The sequence below is a fragment of the Antechinus flavipes genome, chromosome X (assembly GCF_016432865.1).
Source record: "Antechinus flavipes isolate AdamAnt ecotype Samford, QLD, Australia chromosome X, AdamAnt_v2, whole genome shotgun sequence".
Classification (NCBI taxonomy): Eukaryota; Metazoa; Chordata; class Mammalia; order Dasyuromorphia; family Dasyuridae; genus Antechinus; species Antechinus flavipes.
Genome location: NC_067404.1, coordinates 20,648,475 through 20,669,455, shown reverse-complemented (window position 1 = coordinate 20,669,455; position 20,981 = coordinate 20,648,475). Strand labels below are relative to the sequence as shown.

General features: G+C 44.9%; 1 protein-coding gene across 1 annotated transcript in view; it reads left to right on the top strand.

Annotated features, from left to right (window-relative positions):
* Positions 1–7,257: 7,257 nt before the first annotated feature.
* PASD1 (PAS domain containing repressor 1) overlaps positions 7,258–20,981 on the top strand; it is an 86,516-nt gene continuing 72,792 nt past the window's right edge. The window contains exons 1-6 of the mRNA XM_051969145.1: positions 7,258–7,298; positions 7,421–7,502; positions 9,609–9,729; positions 13,582–13,636; positions 14,187–14,341; positions 16,948–17,039. Coding sequence (XP_051825105.1) covers positions 7,258–7,298; positions 7,421–7,502; positions 9,609–9,729; positions 13,582–13,636; positions 14,187–14,341; positions 16,948–17,039 — 546 coding nt within the window. The remainder of the gene's footprint in view (positions 7,299–7,420; positions 7,503–9,608; positions 9,730–13,581; positions 13,637–14,186; positions 14,342–16,947; positions 17,040–20,981) is intronic.

The following is a 20,981-nucleotide window of genomic DNA, read 5'->3' as shown; positions in this document are numbered from 1 at the left end:
AGCTGGTTCTGTTTATCACTGATCAATTGGAACTGCTTTGGATCCTCTCATTGCCCAAGATGGCCACTTTCATCAGAATTGATCCTCACATAGTATTGTTGTTGACGTGTATAATGCGATTTGTCTTTTAACTGCGAACACTGCTGCTTCTTTCCCTAGTCCTCATCCTTCTTGATCTTTCTGTAGCATTCAAAACTGACTGACCTCTCCCTTGGGATATTCCCTCACTGCTCAGTCTCTTCAACCCAACCTTTTTCTGGTTGACTAACCTTGTCAACTTACTCCTTCATTTCTATCTCTGATGCGCCATCACTCATTCACCCTAGGTGAGGGTGTTCTGGAGGGACCTATAATGGACCTACTTTTTTCCTTTCTTTACCCTCTCCAGACTCCAGATCTATATAACCTCTCTGCTGAGCTCGTGACCTATTTCTTCGGCCACCTACTTTGACATCTCTCTCTAGATATTCTCCTACCATCTTATTAAATCATCAGCCACTGAAATCCGAACTCATCTCGTTCCTTCGACCTTCCTTATTTCATTCTCAGTGGGGCGGACAGGCAAGGCAAGGTAACGAGAACTAGAATGTTGTATTTTCTGGATTGTGGAGTGCTAGAAAGCAGCTAAGTCTAAAAAGAATACTCGGGAAGGAGAAAGGGTCAAGTTATAAAGAACTTTTAGAGCAAATTATATGAGTTTATATTTGATCCTGGAGGTAATAAGGAACCATTGGAGCTGAGGGAGAGAGAAGAGAACAGGGTGGTGGGCAGGGAATTGGAAAAAATCAACTTTGCAATGATAAACTTGGATACGCTGAGGAAAGCCTCAGCAAGGCAGAGATAAAAGACAGTTCCAAAAGACCTGTGATGGAAAGTCCCATCCAAATCCACAGAAGGAACTGTGGAGTCTGAATTCAGATTGGAGAATACTGTTTTCATCAATTTTTCTTTATTCTTTCTCTGTGATTATCTCCTTTTATTCTGATTCTTCTTTCACAACATGACTAACGTGGAAATATGTTTAATATGCTTGTCCGTGTATAACCTACATCAGATTGCTTGCCGTACCGGGGAGGGGGAGAGGGAGGGAAGGAGAAAAAAAAATGGAAATCAAAAGCTTAGAAAAATGAATGTTGAAAATAATCTTTACATATAAATCGAAAAAATAAAACACTCTAAAAAAAATCCACTTGGCAGCTGAGTAGAGGCTAGATGGTGAGTGGGACAGACTTGAGGTGGAGAACCCAGTTAGAAGGCTATTGCCATAGTCCACGTGAGTGATGTTAAGAGTCAGAACTTGTGTGAGTGGGAGAAGGGACTGTATATATATGAAATGTTGTGAAGGTAGAATGATGAGATTTGACAACACATTGGATACAGGAGCTGAGTGAGGCTGAGGAGGTGAGAATAGCATCAAGACTTGGGGGAAGCTGGATGGCTTAGTGGATAGAGCACCGGCCCCGAACTCAGGAAGACCTGAGTTCAAATTTGATCTCAAGACACTTAACACTTCCTAGCTGGGTGACCCTGGGCAAGTCGCTTAACCCCAATGGCCTCAGCAAAAAAAAAAAAAAAAAAAAAAAAAAAAAAAAAGACTGAGAACATGGCTGACTGGTAGGCTGTTAGGGAGCAAGCGGTTTCTTTATCGTGTCTGCTATTTGTCAGAGACTGTGCTAAGCAATGGATGGAGAAAGACAGAAAAAATCCTAATCTCAACCGCAAGGAGCTCGCATGTGAAGGGAAGACAATGTGTACAGATTGTACACATCCTTGTACTTGCAAAGCTGATTTTTTTTAACCAAACTTCAATCTGTAACTATTCCGTTTAATATCATTGGACGGGGCCCAACATTCTAGCCTGTTGCTATCTTTTTGGATCATGGTCACGATTCAAACGTATTATCGTCCAGCGTCTCAGCCGTACCTCTCAGCTCGATGCCATCCGCACATTTGATAATTATACAATTGTATACCTTTTCTTCGAGTCATTTCTAAAAACATTAAGCTGTGCAAATTCCTAGGACATTCTGTCTACTTCCAAGTTGACATTGAATCCTTAATGACCGCTTTTTGAATCCAGCCATTCAACCAAGTCTGACTGACTCTATCTCTCCAGTGAGACTCGCAAGATGTTTTGCTGCAATCTAGGTAAACTGTATCTATAATGTACCGATCACCTATCCAAATTGTAACTTGTTAACCCCCCAAGCAACTGAGCCGCAGGTGTTTGGGACCCCTTCCCAGGATTCCTACTTGAAAAGGCCTCCCTTATATTATAAAGAAGCACTGGGCTAGAGGATTCAACGTGTTTGTGGATGGTAACATCCTTGGGAAAAGGACTTCAGCATGAATTTTGAGACACAAGACAGAAGAGGCAGAGGCAGAGGCAGAGGCAGAGGCAGAGGCAGAGGCAAAATCACAAGAATTGAGATGACGAGTGCCACGGGAAAGCAAAAGAAGAACACAAAGGTAGGATGGGCCTCTGGGGACCAGAACTGAAATTGGGTCTGTTTGACAACTGCTGGTGGTGGGAAGTTCCATTATTCCCTCTGCTTTCTCCAAAGTGGAGTACTAGGACAATTCCATTTGGAGCTTTGGACCGACTCCTTTTCTTTCCTTTCCCTCCAGCCTGGAGGGGACCCCGGCTGTCAACTCCCTGGCAGTCCTCCATAACTTGCTGGAATATTTGGGTTTGAAAGTGCTGTTGCTACTGCTAATAAACTGAATATCCACTCACAGTCCTCTTTGACTAAGTATGTAAGTGTGTGGTTTGAGATTTAGAGAGGGGAAATGATATCCCAGAAGTTTTCCTAACTTTACTCCAGGTTGAAGGCCGAACCGATTAGAAAATGGTAATCATTTCTGAGACTGCTTCAGGCTACACCTGCTGGACAGCCTTTAACCCTGGAGAGAGTTAATAAAAGGAGCACTTAAATGGTATTACCCATAGCCCCCGAAACTATATTGGAAGTTAGTACTATTTTTGAAGTTAAGTTGATGCTTTGAGATCCCCATTTTGCTAGGAATCGAGAACAAGTTCAGTAGCCTGTGCTCCCCTCCCAAACCCTGTTGTGAAGCAAATGAGAGCCAAGCCCTTCTCTAGTTCTGTACTGCTGCGCCCATGACCACACTTTTCCCAAGACCACTGGACACTCTTCAGTAATCATAGCCAGCTGCCTTAGGAATACCCGGGTATGGTGATTCTCTGGGCTTGGTTTTCCTAACCCATAAGGTGTTTCTCTCTCTCTGTCTCTGTCTTTGTCTCTCTGTCTCTCTCTCTCTCTCTCTCTTTGTCTCTGTCTCTCTGTCTCTCTCTCCCTCTCTCCATCTGTCTCCCTCTGTCTCTACCCTCCCTCTGTCTCTTTCTCTCTCTGTCTCTCTTTGTCTCTGTCTCTCTGTCTCTCTCTCCCTCTCTCCCTCTGTCTCCCTCTGTCTCTGTGTTTCTCTGTCTCTCTCTCTCTCTGTCTGTCTCTCTCCATCTGTCTCCCTCTGTCTCCCCCCTCCCTCTGTCTCTGTCTCTTTCTCTGTCTCTCTCTCCCTCTCTCCATCTGTCTCCCTCTGTCTCTGTGTCTCTGTGTCTCTCTCTCTGTCTCTGTCTCTCTCTCCCTCTGTCTCCCTCTGTCTCCCCCCTCCCTCTGTCTCTGTCTCTTTCTCTGTCTCTCTCTCTCTGTCTGTCTCTGTCTCTGTCTCTCTCACCCTCTCTCCATCTGTCTCCCTCTGTCTCCCCCCTCCCTCTGTCTCTCTGTCTCTGTCTCTTTCTCTGTCTCTGTCTCTCTCTCTCTCTGTGTGTCTGTCTCTGTCTCTCCCTCTCTCCCTCTGTCTCTGTGTCTCTCTCTCTCTCTTTGTCTCTGTCTCTCTCCCTCTCTCCATCTGTCTCCCTCTGTCTCCCCCCTCCCTCTGTCTCTGTCTCTTTCTCTGTCTCTCTCTCCTTCTCTCCATCTGTCTCCCTCTGTCTCTGTGTCTCTGTGTCTCTCTCTCTGTCTCTGTCTCTCTCTCCCTCTGTCTCCCCCCTCCCTCTGTCTCTGTCTCTTTCTCTGTCTCTCTCTCTGTCTGTCTCTGTCTCTGTCTCTCTCACCCTCTCTCCATCTGTCTCCCTCTGTCTCCCCCCTCCCTCTGTCTCTCTGTCTCTGTCTGTCTGTCTCTCTCTGTCTCTGTCTCTCCCTCTGTCTCATTTCCTTTGTCTTGTTTCCTCTCTCTCTGTCTCTGTCTCTGTTTCTCTCTTTCTGTCTCTGTCTCTCTCTCTCTCTCTGTCTCTTCTCTCTCTGTCTCTGTCTCTCTGTCTCTGTCTGTCTGTCTGTCTCTCTCTGTTTCTCTATGTCTCTCTCTCCTGCCTCTGTCTCTTTGTCTTTCTGTCTCTGTCTCTCTTCTCTTCTCTTCTCTTCTCTTCTCTTCTCTCTCTTCTCTTCTCTTCTCTTCTCTTCTCTTCTCTTCTCTCTCTCTCTCTCTCTCTCTCTCTGTCTCTGTCTCTCTGTCTCTCTCTTTCTGTCTCTGTCTCTCTGTCTCTGTCTGTCTGCCTGTCTGTCTCTCTGTTTCTCTCTCTGTCTCTCTCTCCTGCCTCTGTCTCTTTGTCTTTCTGTCTCTGTCTCTCTTCTCTCTCTCTTTCTTTCTCTCTCTCTCTGTCTCTGTCTCTGTCTCTCTCTCTCTCTGTCTCTGTCTTTGTCTCTCTGTCTTTCTGTCTCTGTCTCTCTTCTCTCTCTGTCTCTTCTCTCTCTCTCTCTCTCTCTGTCTCTGTCTCTGTCTGTCTGTCTGTCTCTCTCTCTCTGTTTCTCTCTGTCTCTCTCTCCTGCTTCTGTCTCTTTGTCTCTTTGTCTTTCTGTCTCTGTCTCTCTTCTCTCTCTCTGTCTCTCTCTTTCTGTCTGTCTCTCTGTCTCTCTCTCCCTCTCTCTGTCTCTCTCTCTGTCTCTCTCTTTCTGTCTCTGTCTCTCTGTCTCTGTCTCTCTCTTTCTGTCTCTCTGTCTCTCTTTCTGTCTCTGTCTCTCTGTCTCTCTCTGTCTGTCTCTGTCTCTCTGTCTCTCTCTTTCTGTCTCCCTCTGTCTCCCCACTCCCTCTGTCTCGTTTCCTCTCTCTCTGTCTCTCTATTTCTTTTTTTTTATTATAGCTTTTTATTTACAAGTTCTATGCATGGGTAATTTTTCAGCATTGACCCTTGCAAAATCTTCTGTTCCAACTTTTCCCCTCCTTCACCCCACCCCCTCCCCCAGACGGCAGGTTGACCCATACACGTTAAATATGTTAAAGTAGAAGTTAAATCCAATCTATGTATACATGTCCAAACAGTGATTTTGCTGTAGAGAAGGAGTCGGACTTTGAAATCGTGTACAATTAGCCCGTGAGGGAAATCAAAAATGCAGGTGGTCTGTCTCTCTGTTTCTCTCTCCTTCCTTCCCTCCTTCTCTTTCCCCCTTTCCCTCCTTCTCTCTATGTCTGTTTGTGTCTCTTTCTGTCTCTGTCTCTCTCTGTGTCTCTGTCTCCCTTCCTCCCTCTGTCTCTCTCTGTGTCTCTGTCTCCGTCTCTCTTTCTCTCTCTCTCCTCTTAGTCATCACCTTCAGTCCAAAGACCACTGGCAGAAAAAATGAAAATCCGAATTGTCGGGTCCTCTTTCCATGTTGTTTATCACTATCCCACGTACCCTGAGCAATAACCCGGTCCCTTGGGGGCCTTCTGTTTCCACTTCTGCTCTGTCTTTGCCAAGCATCTCCTGTCCAGTCGTGACTCCACTGTACATTGTGGGATACTTCAGAGAGAGAGATGTGGGGCCATGGAAAACCTTGTTGAAATTCAGATTTCTGCAGAAAAAGGAAATGACTTCACAATCGCAACTTTTCATTTGAATTGGGATTGACTTTGTCTATCATTCGTCCATTTCTTTTTCCACGTTTACTATATTGTGACATTAAATTTGTGATTTTTCTGGTCCCCGAATGGCTAATTGAAATGCATTCTTTTGGTTTTTTCCTCTTGAGTTGGAGAAGGAGAGAGAATCTATTTAGGACACTCATCCAAGAATATTAGCTACTCCAGTAGAGTTAGCTCCAGGGCAAACCAGAGTCTTGGTGTTCTCTCATGAATCATTGTGCTTTCCTCTTTCCCCATAATAATTATAATTATGGTAATGATGAATAACCTACAGGCCAGGCCGTGCCCCTGACTGCAGGCCCCGTGGCTATCCGGTGTGGCAGTTAGCCAGGGGGTATATGTCCACAGATAGTTCTAGGTAATTGGTGCAGGATTCAATCCCCCAAGCGACCACCGGCCCCTCTGTCTCTGTCTGTCTCTGTGTCTCTGTGTCTCTCTCAGTTTCTGTCTCTGAGACCTAAAACATCAATCTAGTGGGTTTCTTAACACAAGCGATAGAACACTGGGCCTGGAGTCAGGAAGACCTGAGGAATTCAAATTTGGCTTCAGACAGCTGCTAACTCTGTGACCCTTGGCAAGTCACTTCACCCTGTCTGCTTCAGTTTCCTCGTCTGTAAAATGGGCATAATAAGAGTGACAGAAGTTGTCGTGAGGGGCAGATGAGATCATATTTGGGAAGATGCTTAATATGGTACCTGGTATACGGTGTGCATTTAACAAATGCTTGTTATTATTTGAATTAGTTTATCTCAGCACTGTGCCTTTGACAACTCAAAGTGTGGAGAATTTCGTCTAGCTATACCAGACCGGTCGTAGCCCGTGTGGATCGTGTGACTACTTCGGCCCTTCGGTGGGGCCGAGGCAGGATGCCGAAGGAGGCTTAGAAATCCCCGGGGAATTGCTCAGCCAGTGTCCACGGTAGATCCTGCTTGGTTTGGGGCCTGGCTTCGGAGCGAGCTGTTCTGTTTTGCTTATGTCCTGGCAGTACTGAAACAGAGGGATTAAGAGGGAAGACTTCTTTGATTATACACCTCATCTCAATTACATTTTGATTATACATCTCATCATAATGGACCAAGTTAGCCATGTCTGAGTGATTAAATCTGAAATAAAGAAATCCAGTTGCTAATTATGAAATGATCTCATCCTCCATTCCTTTAGCCCATTTCCCCCCCTCCCTCTATATTTGGTCTTCACTTATGAAGGGAAAAAGTTCCAGAAAATCAAAGACCAAAAGAAAAAGACATAAAAAATTTAAAAAAGAGAGAAAAGCCCAAATGAGTTCTTTTCAAAGATGGTTTTGAGCCTTCCCATACTTTTTCAGGATTTTAAAAGACATAAGATTTTGGGAAAGTGGGCACTCTGCCCATTGGGATGGCCAGGCTTTAATCTATACGGGGTATGAGAGTTTGCAAAGCCCTCACCTACACCAACTTTATGAGGTAGGTGGTGTGGGGAAATTGGTTTTTTAAAGAGTTGCTCCGGCCTCCAAACAATCAACTCTGGTTGGCCAACCTTCTGGCGTGAAACCTCAACTCAACTGTGCCTGTTGCTAATGACACAGGCCACCCTCGGGCCTGGACGTGATGCTCAGAATCACTGGAAACCACAAAGAGCTATCACACAGGGATGGGGGTGAGGAACTTGTGGGGAGTAGTGCTCTCCCATCTTCTGATCACGGCATATGGCAGGAGCCAGGGCTTTTTCAGCTTTTTCATTGTTCGGTTTCAAATTATACTGCTCTAATTGAATATTAGTTTGCACGGAGCGGTGCTGACTGCTTAGGAGTATCTGACAGTATTGAGCAATGATCTCTTTTAGGTTTTTAATGCCTTTTCTATGGGTAGTTTCTCTCTGATTTTTTGCTCTTGGAAGAGATTAGCAGATGGAAGGTGACTGAAGTGAGCTTATTGTTGGGAAACTCTTTTCCCAGTAGGAAAAAAAAAAAAAAAACTTGCTCAGGAAGTTACCAGTGCTTTGAAGTAGGAAATATGGCTCTTTCTAACCTGTGAATTGTTCCTAATTTAATTGTCTAGTCACCCCCAGACTCCCCAGACCATACCAACAGAGGAAGGCCTAAAGTGCTTAAATCAGGGATTTCGGGGGTCCGTGAACCTGAGATTGTTTGCTTTTGCTATTGATCTCTCTATTCAATATAATCCTCTTTGTGCATTATTATGGATTTTTATATTATGTATTTAAAACATTATTCTGGGAAGGGGCCCATAGGCTTCCCCAGAATGTCCAAGGGGATCCATGATAAGCAAAAATGTTACGGCTCCCCGTCCCAAATGATAGATTTGTGATTTTAGAGAATATTGTGATCTGACAAGTGGTTGGCTCTGCTACTTACTGCAGAACTGTGGGCTTGGAGTCAAAAGGATCCAAGTTCAAATCCCACCTCTGACAAAAAGTAGCTATGTGATCTTGGGCAAGTCACTTAGCTCTGTTTGCATCGGTTTTCTCATCTGTAAAGTGGGGATGATAACAACTGCCTTCCAGGGTTATTCTGAGGACTAAATGAGGTACTTGTGGTTTTTTAAAAAATAATACTAGCTTTTGAATTTTTAAAATACATGCAGAGATAGTTTCCAAAATGTATCTTTGCAAAACCTAGTGTTCCGAAGTTTTCTTCCTCCCTCCTTTCACCCTCCCCTTCTCCTAGTCAGCAAGCAATCCGATATAGGTCGAACATGTACAGTTCTTCTAAACATATTTCCACATTTGTGAAATAATATTTATAAAGTGCTTGGCACAGTGCCTGGCACCCTGCAGCTGCTGAATAAATGTATGTGGTTCTGCTACTTACTACAGAACTATGGGCTTGGAGTCCAGAGGATCTGAGTTCAAATCTTGCCTGTGACAAATAGTAGCTATGCGATCTTGGGCAAGTCGCTTAGCCCTGTTTGCATCCGTTTTCTCATCTGTCAAGGGGGGATGATAACAACTGCCTTCCAGGGTTATTTTGAGGAATAAATGATATAATTGTGGGGTATTTATAATACCAGCTTTTTATTTTTCAAAATAGTTTCCAAAATTTATCTTTGTGGGGCAGCTAAGTCTTGCAATGGATAGAGTACCAGCCCTGAAATCAGGAGGACCTGAGTTCAAATCTGGCCTCGGACAGGTAACACTTCCTGTCTGTGTGTGATCCTGGGCGAGTCACTTAACCCCAGTTGCCTTGGGGAAAAAAAATTTCAAAAAGAAAACAAAATTTATCTTTGCAAAAACCTTGTGTTCCAAAGTTTTCTTCCTCCTCCCTTCATCCTCTCCTTCCCCTAGACAGCAAGCAATCCGATCTAGATTGAACATGTGCAGTTATTCTAAACATATTTCTACATTTATGAGATAATATTTGTAAAGTGCTTGGCATACAGCAGCTGCTGAATAAATGTGTGCAACTACTACTGCTGTTATTACTGTTACTACTATATGCCAAAATCTTTAGAGTACACTGTATCTGTGTGTTGTCCATTCGGTGACTTGACAAGTTTTTTTTTTTTTTTTCTTTGGGGGGGGGGGGGATGAGGGATTTGAGCAGTTGGGAGCAAGTGACTCATCTAGGGTCATATAACTAGGAAGGGTTAAGTTCCTGTAGCCTGATTGGACATTGAGGCCATCTGACTCTAGGATGGAACTTCCTGCATTGTGCCTCCTAGTGGTGCCTTTGCCACCTGCCTCATGGAGAACAGTGTCACAGGTGACCTGTGCACGGTGCTTTTCTAAAACCGCCTGCTTTCTTTTCTTACCAGGATAAAGGCCAGCGGCTACAAACCCTATCCCTGCCTAACATGGCCCAAAGTGGGGAGCAGGCTGAGCTGGCTGATCTTCTGGAAGCAGGCCCCTCCACATGCCGCGAGATCAAACTCCCAGGTAGGCCTTCCGGGGATGAGGGTCCTCGGGCTCTGTCTCTGGTTCTCTCTCCCTTCTGAGTTCTCTCTGTCTGTCATCTCTCTCATCTGACTCTGTCTCTTTCACGTCTCATTGTCTCTCATCTGTCTCTCTGTGTCTTTCCATGTGTCCATCTCTCTCGGTATCGCCCATCTCTGTCTCTTTCTCTTTTCATTGCTCTCCCCCCCCCCCCTTCATTAAGCAGAAGCCCTGTAGCCCTGAGGGTAAGGGACGAGTGCACCTCAAGCACTACCGCCAAGTTGCAAATAATGAGCAAGCCGGGTTGCAAATGCAAAGGCAGCTTTGAAAAGTCAGGCCGCACATCTCCCTGGGCAAGTCCTCGCCGTCTCGGCGTGTGAAGTACAAAAAGAACCGGCAGTCCGGGTTAGACAAAGTCGCCTCAGAAATCGGCTCTTTATTGTTCAGACGTTCTTGGTGGAGAGCCCCGTGAATGGCCACTGGCAGTCTCCAATTACGGGGGCTGGGAAAGGTCAGGGACATTTCGCAGGCGGAACATTAGTGCTTTGCACCTCTGGGTGCTCATTCTGACTTCTTGGTCTGCATTAAGCTTCTCCCCATGAATTAGGGCTGCCTTAGTGGAAAAAATAAAAAGAAAGAAAGATTAGCTTTTGAAGGGAAGTTTGGTTGTGGTAGCGATTGGAACGCTCCCAAAGGATAATGGGAAACGCATCTTTCAGTTTGCCATTTTGAGATTGGGCCGCACTAGGTGGAAGGCAGCATGGAGGCGGGCAGCCGTGGCCTCGGGCTGGGGGAGCCGCTCCGCTGGGACACTGAGTCCAAACAGGTCTGCGTTGCCCGGGCCGAGACGGGACCACGTGGCGTCCCCCTCCCTCCGCCCCTCTAGGGGTCCCAGCCCCTCGGAGCAGGGAGGCTTGTGTTCTCTCCCAGCTTGCTGAAAAAGGTCAGCCTAATGGTTCCTATCCCCTCAGTGGGCACCGAGCCCACAGCCTCCTTCCGGGAGTGTTTCTTTACTTACAACGCTGAGATTTTCCCAATCCAGCAGATGGCTTCCCATCATCCCTAGGGAGAGAGCATTGGAAACTCAAGAGACTTCACAACTGGGGAAGGAGAAGCTCCCCCGCAAGGGTAGCCCAGAGGGGTAGGGCAAGGGGTGTGCATTTCACCCCTCTACCACTCTCCGATCTTGAGGGCCAGGGAGGGGAGGGAGAGCAGTTGGAGCGGCCCTCCCCCACTAGCCTTGGCTTGCAAGAGGGCCCTCAGCACTTAATGAGCCCTGCAGTAGAGACGAGGTGGGCCGCCCACCGCCTCTCGTGCGGTGGGGGCCGCTCAGTCTCTCCTCCTTTTTCCAGAAGTCATCATACTGATGGACTCTGCCATCCTGCGGAGGGGGGGCGGTCAGGAGAACTGGATTCCCATCTCCAACTCTGCCCCTCGATTCCTCATTTTGGATGTCTCATAATCTGTAAAATGGGGGGGATCGGACCACTTAATTTTGCATATTTGGTCCTTTACTTTGGAGTCATCCCCTTCTTCCTTAAGCACCCAGCCGGGCTTCAAAAGGTTAAGTCCCCCCCCCCCCCAACACACACACACACACACCTGTGGGTTCCCGAAGTTATTTTTTTTTCCTGTTCAGTGATAGGTGTTGAGTAGCAACTATCGTGTGCACGCAGAGTAGACCCTTCGTCCACTCAGGAAACATTGAGTAACAAACTTGCAGAGGTCAGTTCCTGTGCTCAGGGAGTTTACGATCTAGGATGGCCAAAGGAGAACCGAGTCTCATCCTGACTCAAGAGGAGGCTTTCTATGCAGGGGTTAGACGCATGCGTGTGGCTAGGATGAAGGAGAATTTGCTAAGTGTAGGGCGGGGTGGGGGTGGGGGGAGGAAATAAGTATTGGGCCGTCTCCTTTCCGGATTTCTCTCTGCCCATAGAGAATTCTACAACCTGTCCTGATATTTATTTTGACTTTTAGGCTTTGATGGATATTAGTGGGATCTAAATAAAAGGGGGTCAGAAGCTAAGTAGAAAAAGAACTTTTGTTTCTTAAGGCTCACGTTCCTTCAGATACATGGAAAAACATTAAAAGGCTTGAACTCAATTATTTTTTATTTTTATTATTTTTATTCATTTATTATTTATGGAACATCTGTCCATATATTTATTATTAATAATGAATTCATTGTTTATGTATTATTTTTTCCATTTAAAAGGCTTTTTTCTTTCCTCCTTCCTTCTTCCCTCTATCCCTCCTTTTCTTCCTTCCTTCCTCCCTCCTTTCCCTTTCTTCCTTCCTCCTTTCCTCCCTCCCTCCTTCCCTCCCTCCTTTCCTTCCTTCCTTCCTTCCTTCCTTCCTTCCTTCCTTCCTTCCTTCCTTCCTTCCTTCCTCCCTCCCTCCCTCCCTCCCTTCTTTCTTCCCTTCTTCATTTCTTTTTGGAGGCAGTCAAAGTCACTTGTCCAGGGTCATACAGCTAATAAGTATCTGAGGAGGGATTTATACTCAGGCAATCTGTGCTACTTATTTTCTCCCTTCTGCTGTCAACACCCCCTCCCTTGATTCCCCTAGAAAAAGAAAAACTAAACCCTAGTAACAAATAAGTTCCCTGAGTCCACCACCTCTGGGTTAGGAAGTGGGTAACTGTTTATTCATCGACCTTCTGGAAGTGTGATTGGTCGGCGCGTTGATTAGTGTCCTTAAACCTTTCAGAATTGTTTGTCTTCACAACGTTATCATTGCATAAATTGTTCTTGCGGTTGGGCTCGCTTTACTTTGCATCAGTTCCCAGGTTTCTCCCAAACCATCCCTTTCATCATTTCCTACAGTATAACAGTATTCCATTCCATTTCTTTGTAATAATCGTTCAACCCTTCCCCAATTGATGTGTATCCCCCTTAATTTCCACAGGTTTTTAGTCACCACAGAAAGAACTGATATAAAATGTGTCTTTTCATCCTTCTTTGCTTCTATTGGAGTTAAGGACTTAATTGTGGTCTTGGTGATAAATAGCTGGGGGCATAGCTGCCAGTTGCTTTCCAGAATGGCCGCACCGATTCCCAGTTTCACTGACACTGCACCTGTTTTCTTTCAACTCCTCAGTCATTTTTGGGGTCAGCTTTGCCAGTCTCTTAGGTGTGGGGGAGAACCTCTGAGATGTTTTAATTTACATTTCTCTAAATTATTAGTGATTTGAAGGTTTTTCCCTAATAGCTGATGGCTTGGATTTCATTCTTTGATTATCTTTCTCTTTTGACCGTTTATTAATTAGTGCTGAATGGCTCTTATTCTTAAAAGGTTTAAGCCATTCCTTCTATATCTTGGACCTTTGTCAGAGAGACTTGCTTCCAAGGAACTCTCCACTTCCCTTCAGTTAAATGGTGCCCTTCTCATCTCTGTTGCATTGTTCACCTTCTTTCTTTTGGACGGTCATTCACTTGGAGCAAACTGGTCATTTCCCAGCTCCCTTTGCTTACTTACCTTCTGTTGAAGGTAGGAGGAGTTAAATTTATTGAAGAGAACTGGTTGACAATGAGTTTCTTTTTCAAGTTAAGAGAAGTTGTGTGCCTGAACTGAATGGGCTTTTAAAAGCCTTGCAAATACATACATTTGTAATAGTTTATTAGAGATATTGAGTGAGTCTTTCACAATGAAGCACCTGTGATTAGTTGCCCATCCATACACCAACTTTAGTGGTTTAATGGAATTGGATGTCATCATACTCTGAATGGCACTTAGAATTTCTTGCCTAAAAAAGCTTGGTAAGTAAAGGCTACAATTAGTCCTATCACTTAAGTCACTCTCAAGAAAATAATAACTGAAGGACCCAATAAAAATATGACTCTGTTTTTATTTCAGAACCCAGTTGCTCAAAGGAAGTAATGGATGAAAAAGAGAAGGAAAGGTTAAAGAGGTACGAAAAGCACAATTGTAAGATAAGCTTCCTTAGCCTTTTCATTTATGAGCTTGCCGCTTGGGCCTTGAGGCTTGTTAGCCAGTCTAAAGAGCTCAGATAAATTCAAATTTACAGATCAACAAGTAAATACTGCTTAGATGTATGTGTTTGCGTGCATGTGCGTGAGTGTGTGTATGTGTGTGTGTTTCCAATTCAGCCTTCTTTCTCAATTTCTGTAATGTTAACTTTGATCGAGCTCCTTTTTTAATTGTTCTAGGGTACAGTGATGGCTAAGTGCAATATGTGGTGATATGATCTTTAGGTGGCTGCTAAGACAACATGATGAAAAAAAATGGCTTCCGTGAAATTTGGATGTTGGCTGTGGTATGTTAGAGAAGGAATGGATGGGATGGATGACAGTTGCTTAAATGTTGCCCTTCCCCCCCACCCCCGCCCCCAAAGCGAGTCACCATCTGATGCCCGTCCCTTAGGTTCCCCAGACAGTACCTCCTCTCTGAATCCCTAGCACCACATTTGCTGGCGATGCCTTTGTGTTTTCTTTAACCAGGGCATCCAGGAACAAGTCCGAAAAGAAGAGAAGAGATCAGTTCAATGTTCTCATTCGAGAGCTTTGCACCCTGCTCCAGGAGGAAGGCCGTCCCATCAAGATGGATAAGGCTACCATATTACAGAAGACCATTGACTTTTTCCACCAGCATAAAGGTACCTTTTGGGGGGCCTGTTGCCAGTCCTGGGATTTTTCATTTTCAGGAGGAAAATAGATTCCGGGCGGTACAGTTGTGTTAGTCTTTCTCCCGAGAGCATACTCCGGGGGTGGGAAACAGTCAGGCCTGCTAATGGTCTTGTCCGGCTCTTAGCATCCAGTATTCTGAGTCGCGGCAGTTTGTTTGTGACAGGTGCTTAAATGTCATAGTAATCAATGCAAAAGAAGAAAAATAAAGTGGAAATAATTAGAAGCATAACTGGGCAAAATCTCATCTCTGCTGCTGCCACAACCTTCCACTTGTATTTATCTAAGAGGTAGTAATGGAATAATTAGGTTAGACTACAAGCGATTTGGGGATTTTAATCCTTTGTTAAAAGGGCAGCATGGGGAACTATTAATTTAGTGGTACATTTAGAGGTAAGCGGAATTGAACACTGAAAAGGTCACAGAATCTTTTTCCAGTGAGACATTTAACAAGTGTTGTTGGGGGGAATACATTATTCTTTGCTTCTAAAAGACAAGGAAATGCAGTGAATTGGAAAGTTGGGTGAAGGAAAATAGATGGTTCCTACAGAAACTTCTAGTTCTTGGCATTCTATGGTATTCTAAAATTGATAGGGTGTGCGAGGGAGGCTTTTCCTGGGTAAGAAGTCCAAGACCATGAGAACCTATGACTTGTTCCTGCTTTTCCCATTTATCTAGATAATTTTATAGGAGAGTAGCCATTGGGCTGCCATTTTGATTGGGTATTTTCTAAGCCGAGGCAAGTGGCCACCTAAGGGATATATTGAGCTTCACTAATGGCAATATTGGAGCTATCCCTCAGGGTCCATGAAGCTGGGGGCGGGAGAGCCTGCACTCTTCCAAGTTGATATGTGGATCAGCACTAGTGGGGCAACCAGACACAAAAGCTCAGCCTTATATTTTACCATCTCCATACACCTACCGATAGGATTTAGAGATGGGGTAGTGGTCAGTGTACATTGTGGCCAATACACTCGCACGGTTGGCTTGTGGTTATTTCAGAAAGCGTCCTTTTTAGGCCAGATGCATCCACGTCATGCACCGTGGTTTTAAGCACTGCTTCCTTTGCCGGAATTGAGTAAGCCCCAAGTTTGGTGGCAGAGAACCTGGGTCTGGTGCCCGGCTCTGCTATTTCTATGACTTATGTGACTTTAGGCAACACAGACTTCTTGGGCCTGTTTCTTTATCTGTAAAATATCATTTGGTCGAGCCAAATGATCTTTGAGATCCCTTTCAGCTTTAAACCTATGATGCCCTCTTTGCCTTGAAGTAGAGCTATAGCAGGGAGGTGTTTTTAATACGTCCAGAATGTTTAAGTGCAGTGCTAGTTTGTTTTCTGTTCAGTTTGCTGAGTTGCTGCTACAAGGAAGTTTGTTTGTTTTTAAGCTGCCCTGGGATTTCATTAGGGAAGGACACTCCCGGTGAGAAAACTCCCTTTACTTGTCCACATTGGCATCTCTCTGCCACTTAATCTTAAATAGAACTTGGGGCACCACACGGTTAAGTGGCTTGCCCAGGGTCACATGAATACTATATGTCAGAGACAGGGCTTGAACCCAAATTCTGCTGTTTCCAAGGCTGATTCACTTTGTCATGCTGTCATAAGGAAAACTACCACTGGAAATTTATTTTTTTTTGCATGTAAGATAGTCTTTTTATTTTATTCTTATTTGTAAAAGCTTTTTATTTTCAAAATATATGCATAGATAGTTTTCAACCTTCACCCTTTTAAAACCTTGTGTTCCAAATTTTTTCTTCCTTCCTTCTCCTTACTCCCTCCCCTAGATGGCAAGTGATTCAGTGTATGTTAAGCATGTGCAATTCTTCTATATGTATTTCCACATTTATCATGTTGCACAAGAAAGATCCGCTCAAAAAGGAAAAAAAAACCAAAATGCAAGCAAACAACAACAAAAAGAGTAAATACACCGTGCTGTGATCCGCACTCAGTTCCCACAGTCCTCTCTGGGTATAGATCTCCATCCCAGGACTGTGGGAACTGACCTGAAACACTTCCCTCTTGAAAAGAGCCATGTCTATCAGAACTGATCATAAGATGGTCTTTTTTTTTTAAAGTCAGTTAACTGTCTGTTACTAAGGGATATCTGGCTCCCGGACAGTTAAGAAACCTATATGTTGGCTAAGGCCACATGCCAGAGGGAAGGGGTCTATGGTGATTTCCTCAGATGCCATACTTATACTTCCAGAATCTGTGATTTGGTTGAGATGTGGTCACCTTCCACTGTCTCCTGGACCTATTGTAATCGAAATAGGCCATCAGTTGGTGGGTAAACTCTTAGTATGAAATGGCAAAGCTCTGGCTTTGCAGACATAGCCTTCAAGAACCTAATTTCAAAGAGGCATCAGAGGGAGAACTTTTGTCTTCAACAAGGGCGATAATAGACCGAAATGCTTCCTTTGGTCAGCAGGGTTGATTCGAATGCCAAGTAATTAGCCACCAATAAAACTGTAGCATGATTTCAGAGGAGGCTCTACTCCAAAATGGATTGTAACACTGGAAAAAAAAGGAGATATTCCCAATGGTCATTTCAATCTCTTGCTTCTTTCTCCTTTTAAGAAAAAGAAACCCAGACGCATGCTGCTAATGCCAGAAAGGCCTGGAAACCACCATTTCTTACCAACAATGAATTCACACAATTGATGTTTGAGGTAAGAAACCTTCTAAAATGTGTATGCATTATACATGGAAGATATACAATAGACCTCATTACCGGGATAAGAACTGGAAATTTCGGCCAAGTTGCGAGGAGTTTGCTAATTAGCTGGGGGATTCGATCAGTGTACGGAGCCAGCCTTAATCACACAACTTCTCAAATCCTCCTTGATTTCAAAAGTGGAGTTTTGTATCAGGCCAGCTGTGTAGAGGAGGGTGTCATACATTATATTCCTGATCTTGGTCAGCCATCGGATCAGAGATACTAGAGCTAGAAGAGACCTCCCGGGCCAGTCAGTCCAATCCCCTCATTTTATTGAGAAGGAAATTGAGGTCTTTGGAGATTGTGACTTGTTTAAAGTCATTTGGGTAGTAAGTATCGAAGGTAGGATCTGAACCTAGGGCCTCAAGAGTCAGTGTTCTTTCCACTGTACTTCACTGTCATAAGAATCAGAGCTAGGGGCTGTGGGCCAGTGGTTGTAAGTGCTACCCCTTCCTGTCAGAGGTCATTTATTTTCACGGACCCAAATTAAGAAAATATGGCTGCAAACTGATGTCTATCACTGCAAGAACAGTGGATGCAGTTGTTAAGTGCATGTGTATTAATCTCATTGTCTACTCTAACCCAAGAAGTAAGCCTTGCCTCCTCCAGTTGTGTGAAATCCAATCCAGTTCGGCCACCATTTATTAAACGCCTTGTACAAGTGTGGCACAAAGTGGCTGTTCTACTTGGACTAATTTATAGGCATTTGGGTGACCTGTAAAAGCCCCGATTTGCTGATAGGCCTTGCTATTTATGGATCCTGGGCTGTGCTCCGGTCAGTGTGAACTGGCTGGGGAGAGGCAATTGTGAAATTTTCAGTGCGAGTATTTGCACCCTAGAAAGCAGCAGATACCCCAGATCAGAGGTTGGTGATTTCTTGTTGTCCTTCCCAGATTTAAGAAAGTCATGGAGAAAATACACTGACACTTACTCGATGCTGATGAAAGCTCAAAGCATGTGGTATCTATCCACCTCCCCCAGCTGGTTGTTAAACACTTCGGGTGTATCCTCCCAGCGACTCCAATGACTCTATTTTGGTGATGCTTCTGTTTATTATAGAGGTGAAGTGGCACATGGTAATCATAAGGAGGCTGCAACCTCTGGGTCTGTGCCCGATGGGTTGAATCAGTTGGCCACTGAAGTCCCTTCCGAGCCTGAGATTCTCTGATTCTGTGAGTGATTCTTTTTATATCACCACTAAAGAGTTATATCGGGAAGGCGACATCGGAGAGCTAGGTGGTTGGGTGTGGGGTACCTGAGGCTTTAATGGTGCCCACGAGATGGTGAAAGGTCTAGATGAAGGCTCCTCAGCATGGTGGAGAGACCCACTTAGGGGGATTCCCGGGGAGGCCCTGGTTAGGAAGCAAATGGAAGATCTCAAGCCATCATACCCCCCTCAGCTTCTACCTTTTGTGATCTCTTAGGAAAATGAAATGTTCTCTTCCTCAAAACTGACTCTCGCTGGAAAGATGGCCTCAAGATGGAATCTGGGTCTGGGGTGAAGAGGCGGAGGTCTCATGCCTCAGCAGTGACCCATTTGATTCTGTTCTGAAGGAACTTTGGCCTCATGTCACGTTCTCGATTGCACCATCTGCTTGAGGCAGAGCAGAGCCGGTAATGAGGGACGGCTGTTGTGATTGGGGATGCAAGGAGAGGCTGCCAGCTGCCCAGCTCCTTGATGATCCTTGTTGACTCCATTCCCAAGCAACATAAGCATTGGCTCTGGGGGTTTCAATTTTTGCCTACATTGCTGAGAAGGGAAAAAATGCATAGATAGGGAAGATGGGAATAGCACAGTAGGAAGGATGCCAGAGGGCTGTGCACACAGGGAAGGACAGTGACCCTCCCCATGACTGCACATGCTCCCGGAGCAGCTTTATTCATTTGTCTGCAGATTCCTCCGGGGACCCAGACCTGTGATTTCCCCAGGGTAGGGAATCTCTGGTGTGGAAACTCCCTCCCCTGATGCTAATTAGCAACATCTTGCCTTTAAAAGGAAGAAAAGAACCCATATTGATCAAGGACCTATTATGTGCATGGCACTGTGCTAACATATTTGAACACTTTTGATCCTCAGAACAACCCCATGAGGTAGGTGCTGTTATGCTGTCCATTTTACAGAGAGGGAAACAAAGGTAGAAGTTAAATGACTTGCCAAGAGTCACACAGCTAGCAAGTGCCTGAGTCTGTATTTGAACTCTTGTTTTCCTGAATTTAGGCCCAGTGTTCTCTCCACTATATCAGCCAGCTGCTTTTACCACTTAGCTGGTAGCATCCAGTGTGCCTCAGTGCCTGTCGGGGACCTTCCTATTTAAGAGAATCACCTTTGACTAGTAGCAGTTGGGAATTTTTGCCCTAAAGATTTTTTTAAAAAAATTCTAAATCGCAATATCCTCAGAAATCCTTCTAGCAGTTTTTTTTTTAAAGGGGGTTAAGGTAAAAATGAAATTAAACACAAGGGTAAAGTTGTTCAGTTTGGACGGCAGAATTTATGGTGCAAAGTATGCTATTTGGGAATACTTGGGAGCAGTGACAGGATTTATTACAAATCTCTTGCTTAACATGAAATTTAGCACATGCCGGGAGACAAGGAATGTAACTTAACAAACTTCCTGTACTTCGTAATTACTTGCTAATTAAAATTGTGCCAGTGAGAAAGCTCTAGATTCAAGTCCCGTCCCTGGGCAATTCTGGTAACCCCTTCCAGCCATAGGCAGCTCTCTGACACTTACTCTGAGGTTGAGGAATTTTCTGGCTACTGCTTTGCCTCCAAGAAATGGTTCTCACTGGTAGCTCCTGTCCTGTACCAATGACATCAGAAGTCTAGAATCCTTCTAATGATTCATACCTTCAGATGCTTCCTCTGTGCCGTTTGAGTCCTGTCCTCTAATAGCTTGGCTTCAACCTGGGGAGGAGAGGGTTCCCCAAAATCATTTCTTTGTTCCTATTTCTACCCACCCAGGGAATGGCAAGATTTGATTACTTTTTAGTTTCAGGGCAAACACTCCTGGCTGACAACCTGGAGCATAAGGCAGGTCTCCATAAAATGCAACAAAGATAGCATACCATACCCCCTAGGTGCTTGGAATACTTTCTTTTCTGGGGGGCTCCCGGCCCCCTGGGTATCTATCACATCACTCTACCTATAGTACCTCTCTGAAGTTGAACCCCCTGTCCAATCTCTACCTCCCTTGTGGTAAAAAAATTCCAGATTGCTCATCATACCTCTAGGGAGCACCAGCTTCCCGGGGATCAGTGCGCTTGCTCCAGATTCATAGTGGCAAAAGACTTGGGGTTGCTCAAGTACTAAGTTCCTCACCCTGATCCGCACAATCCACAGAATTTATGGAACTTGGAAAGTCTAAGGCCCGGGTTTGCTTTGCCACCCTGTGGCTCTAATTTCTCTTGCTTCTTGGTTCCATCCCCACCTCTAGCCCTTTGGTTCCGTGACATATCCATTTGTCTTCTCACTTCAGCACTCTGTCATCACACCCGCCTCTCTACAGCATTGCCCTGATCTCTCCTGCCAAAGCGTGGAGACGCCCATTACTTATCACATTCCTGCCACTTCCATTGCCACTGACTCCCAGAGCTACAGTGGTCACCCCTCAGGAGAGAACTAGAGTTTTTAATGGAATAGCCAGAGTCACCCTGCCACTGGGCTAATCGCCTTAATTCTAGCTCTTTGATTTCAGTCAGGCCTAAAGCTTTTACCTGGCTTACACATGAAAATGGGCTTGTGTGTATCCATGAAGGCCTTTTGACTCAGCCTCGATGGATCCCCAACCTACTTCATACATGGTTAGAACTTGGGGGGAAAAACCCCCAATGGCTTGTATCCCTTTTCATTCACTTTCCAATCAATCAACAAGCATTTATTATGCACTTATATTAC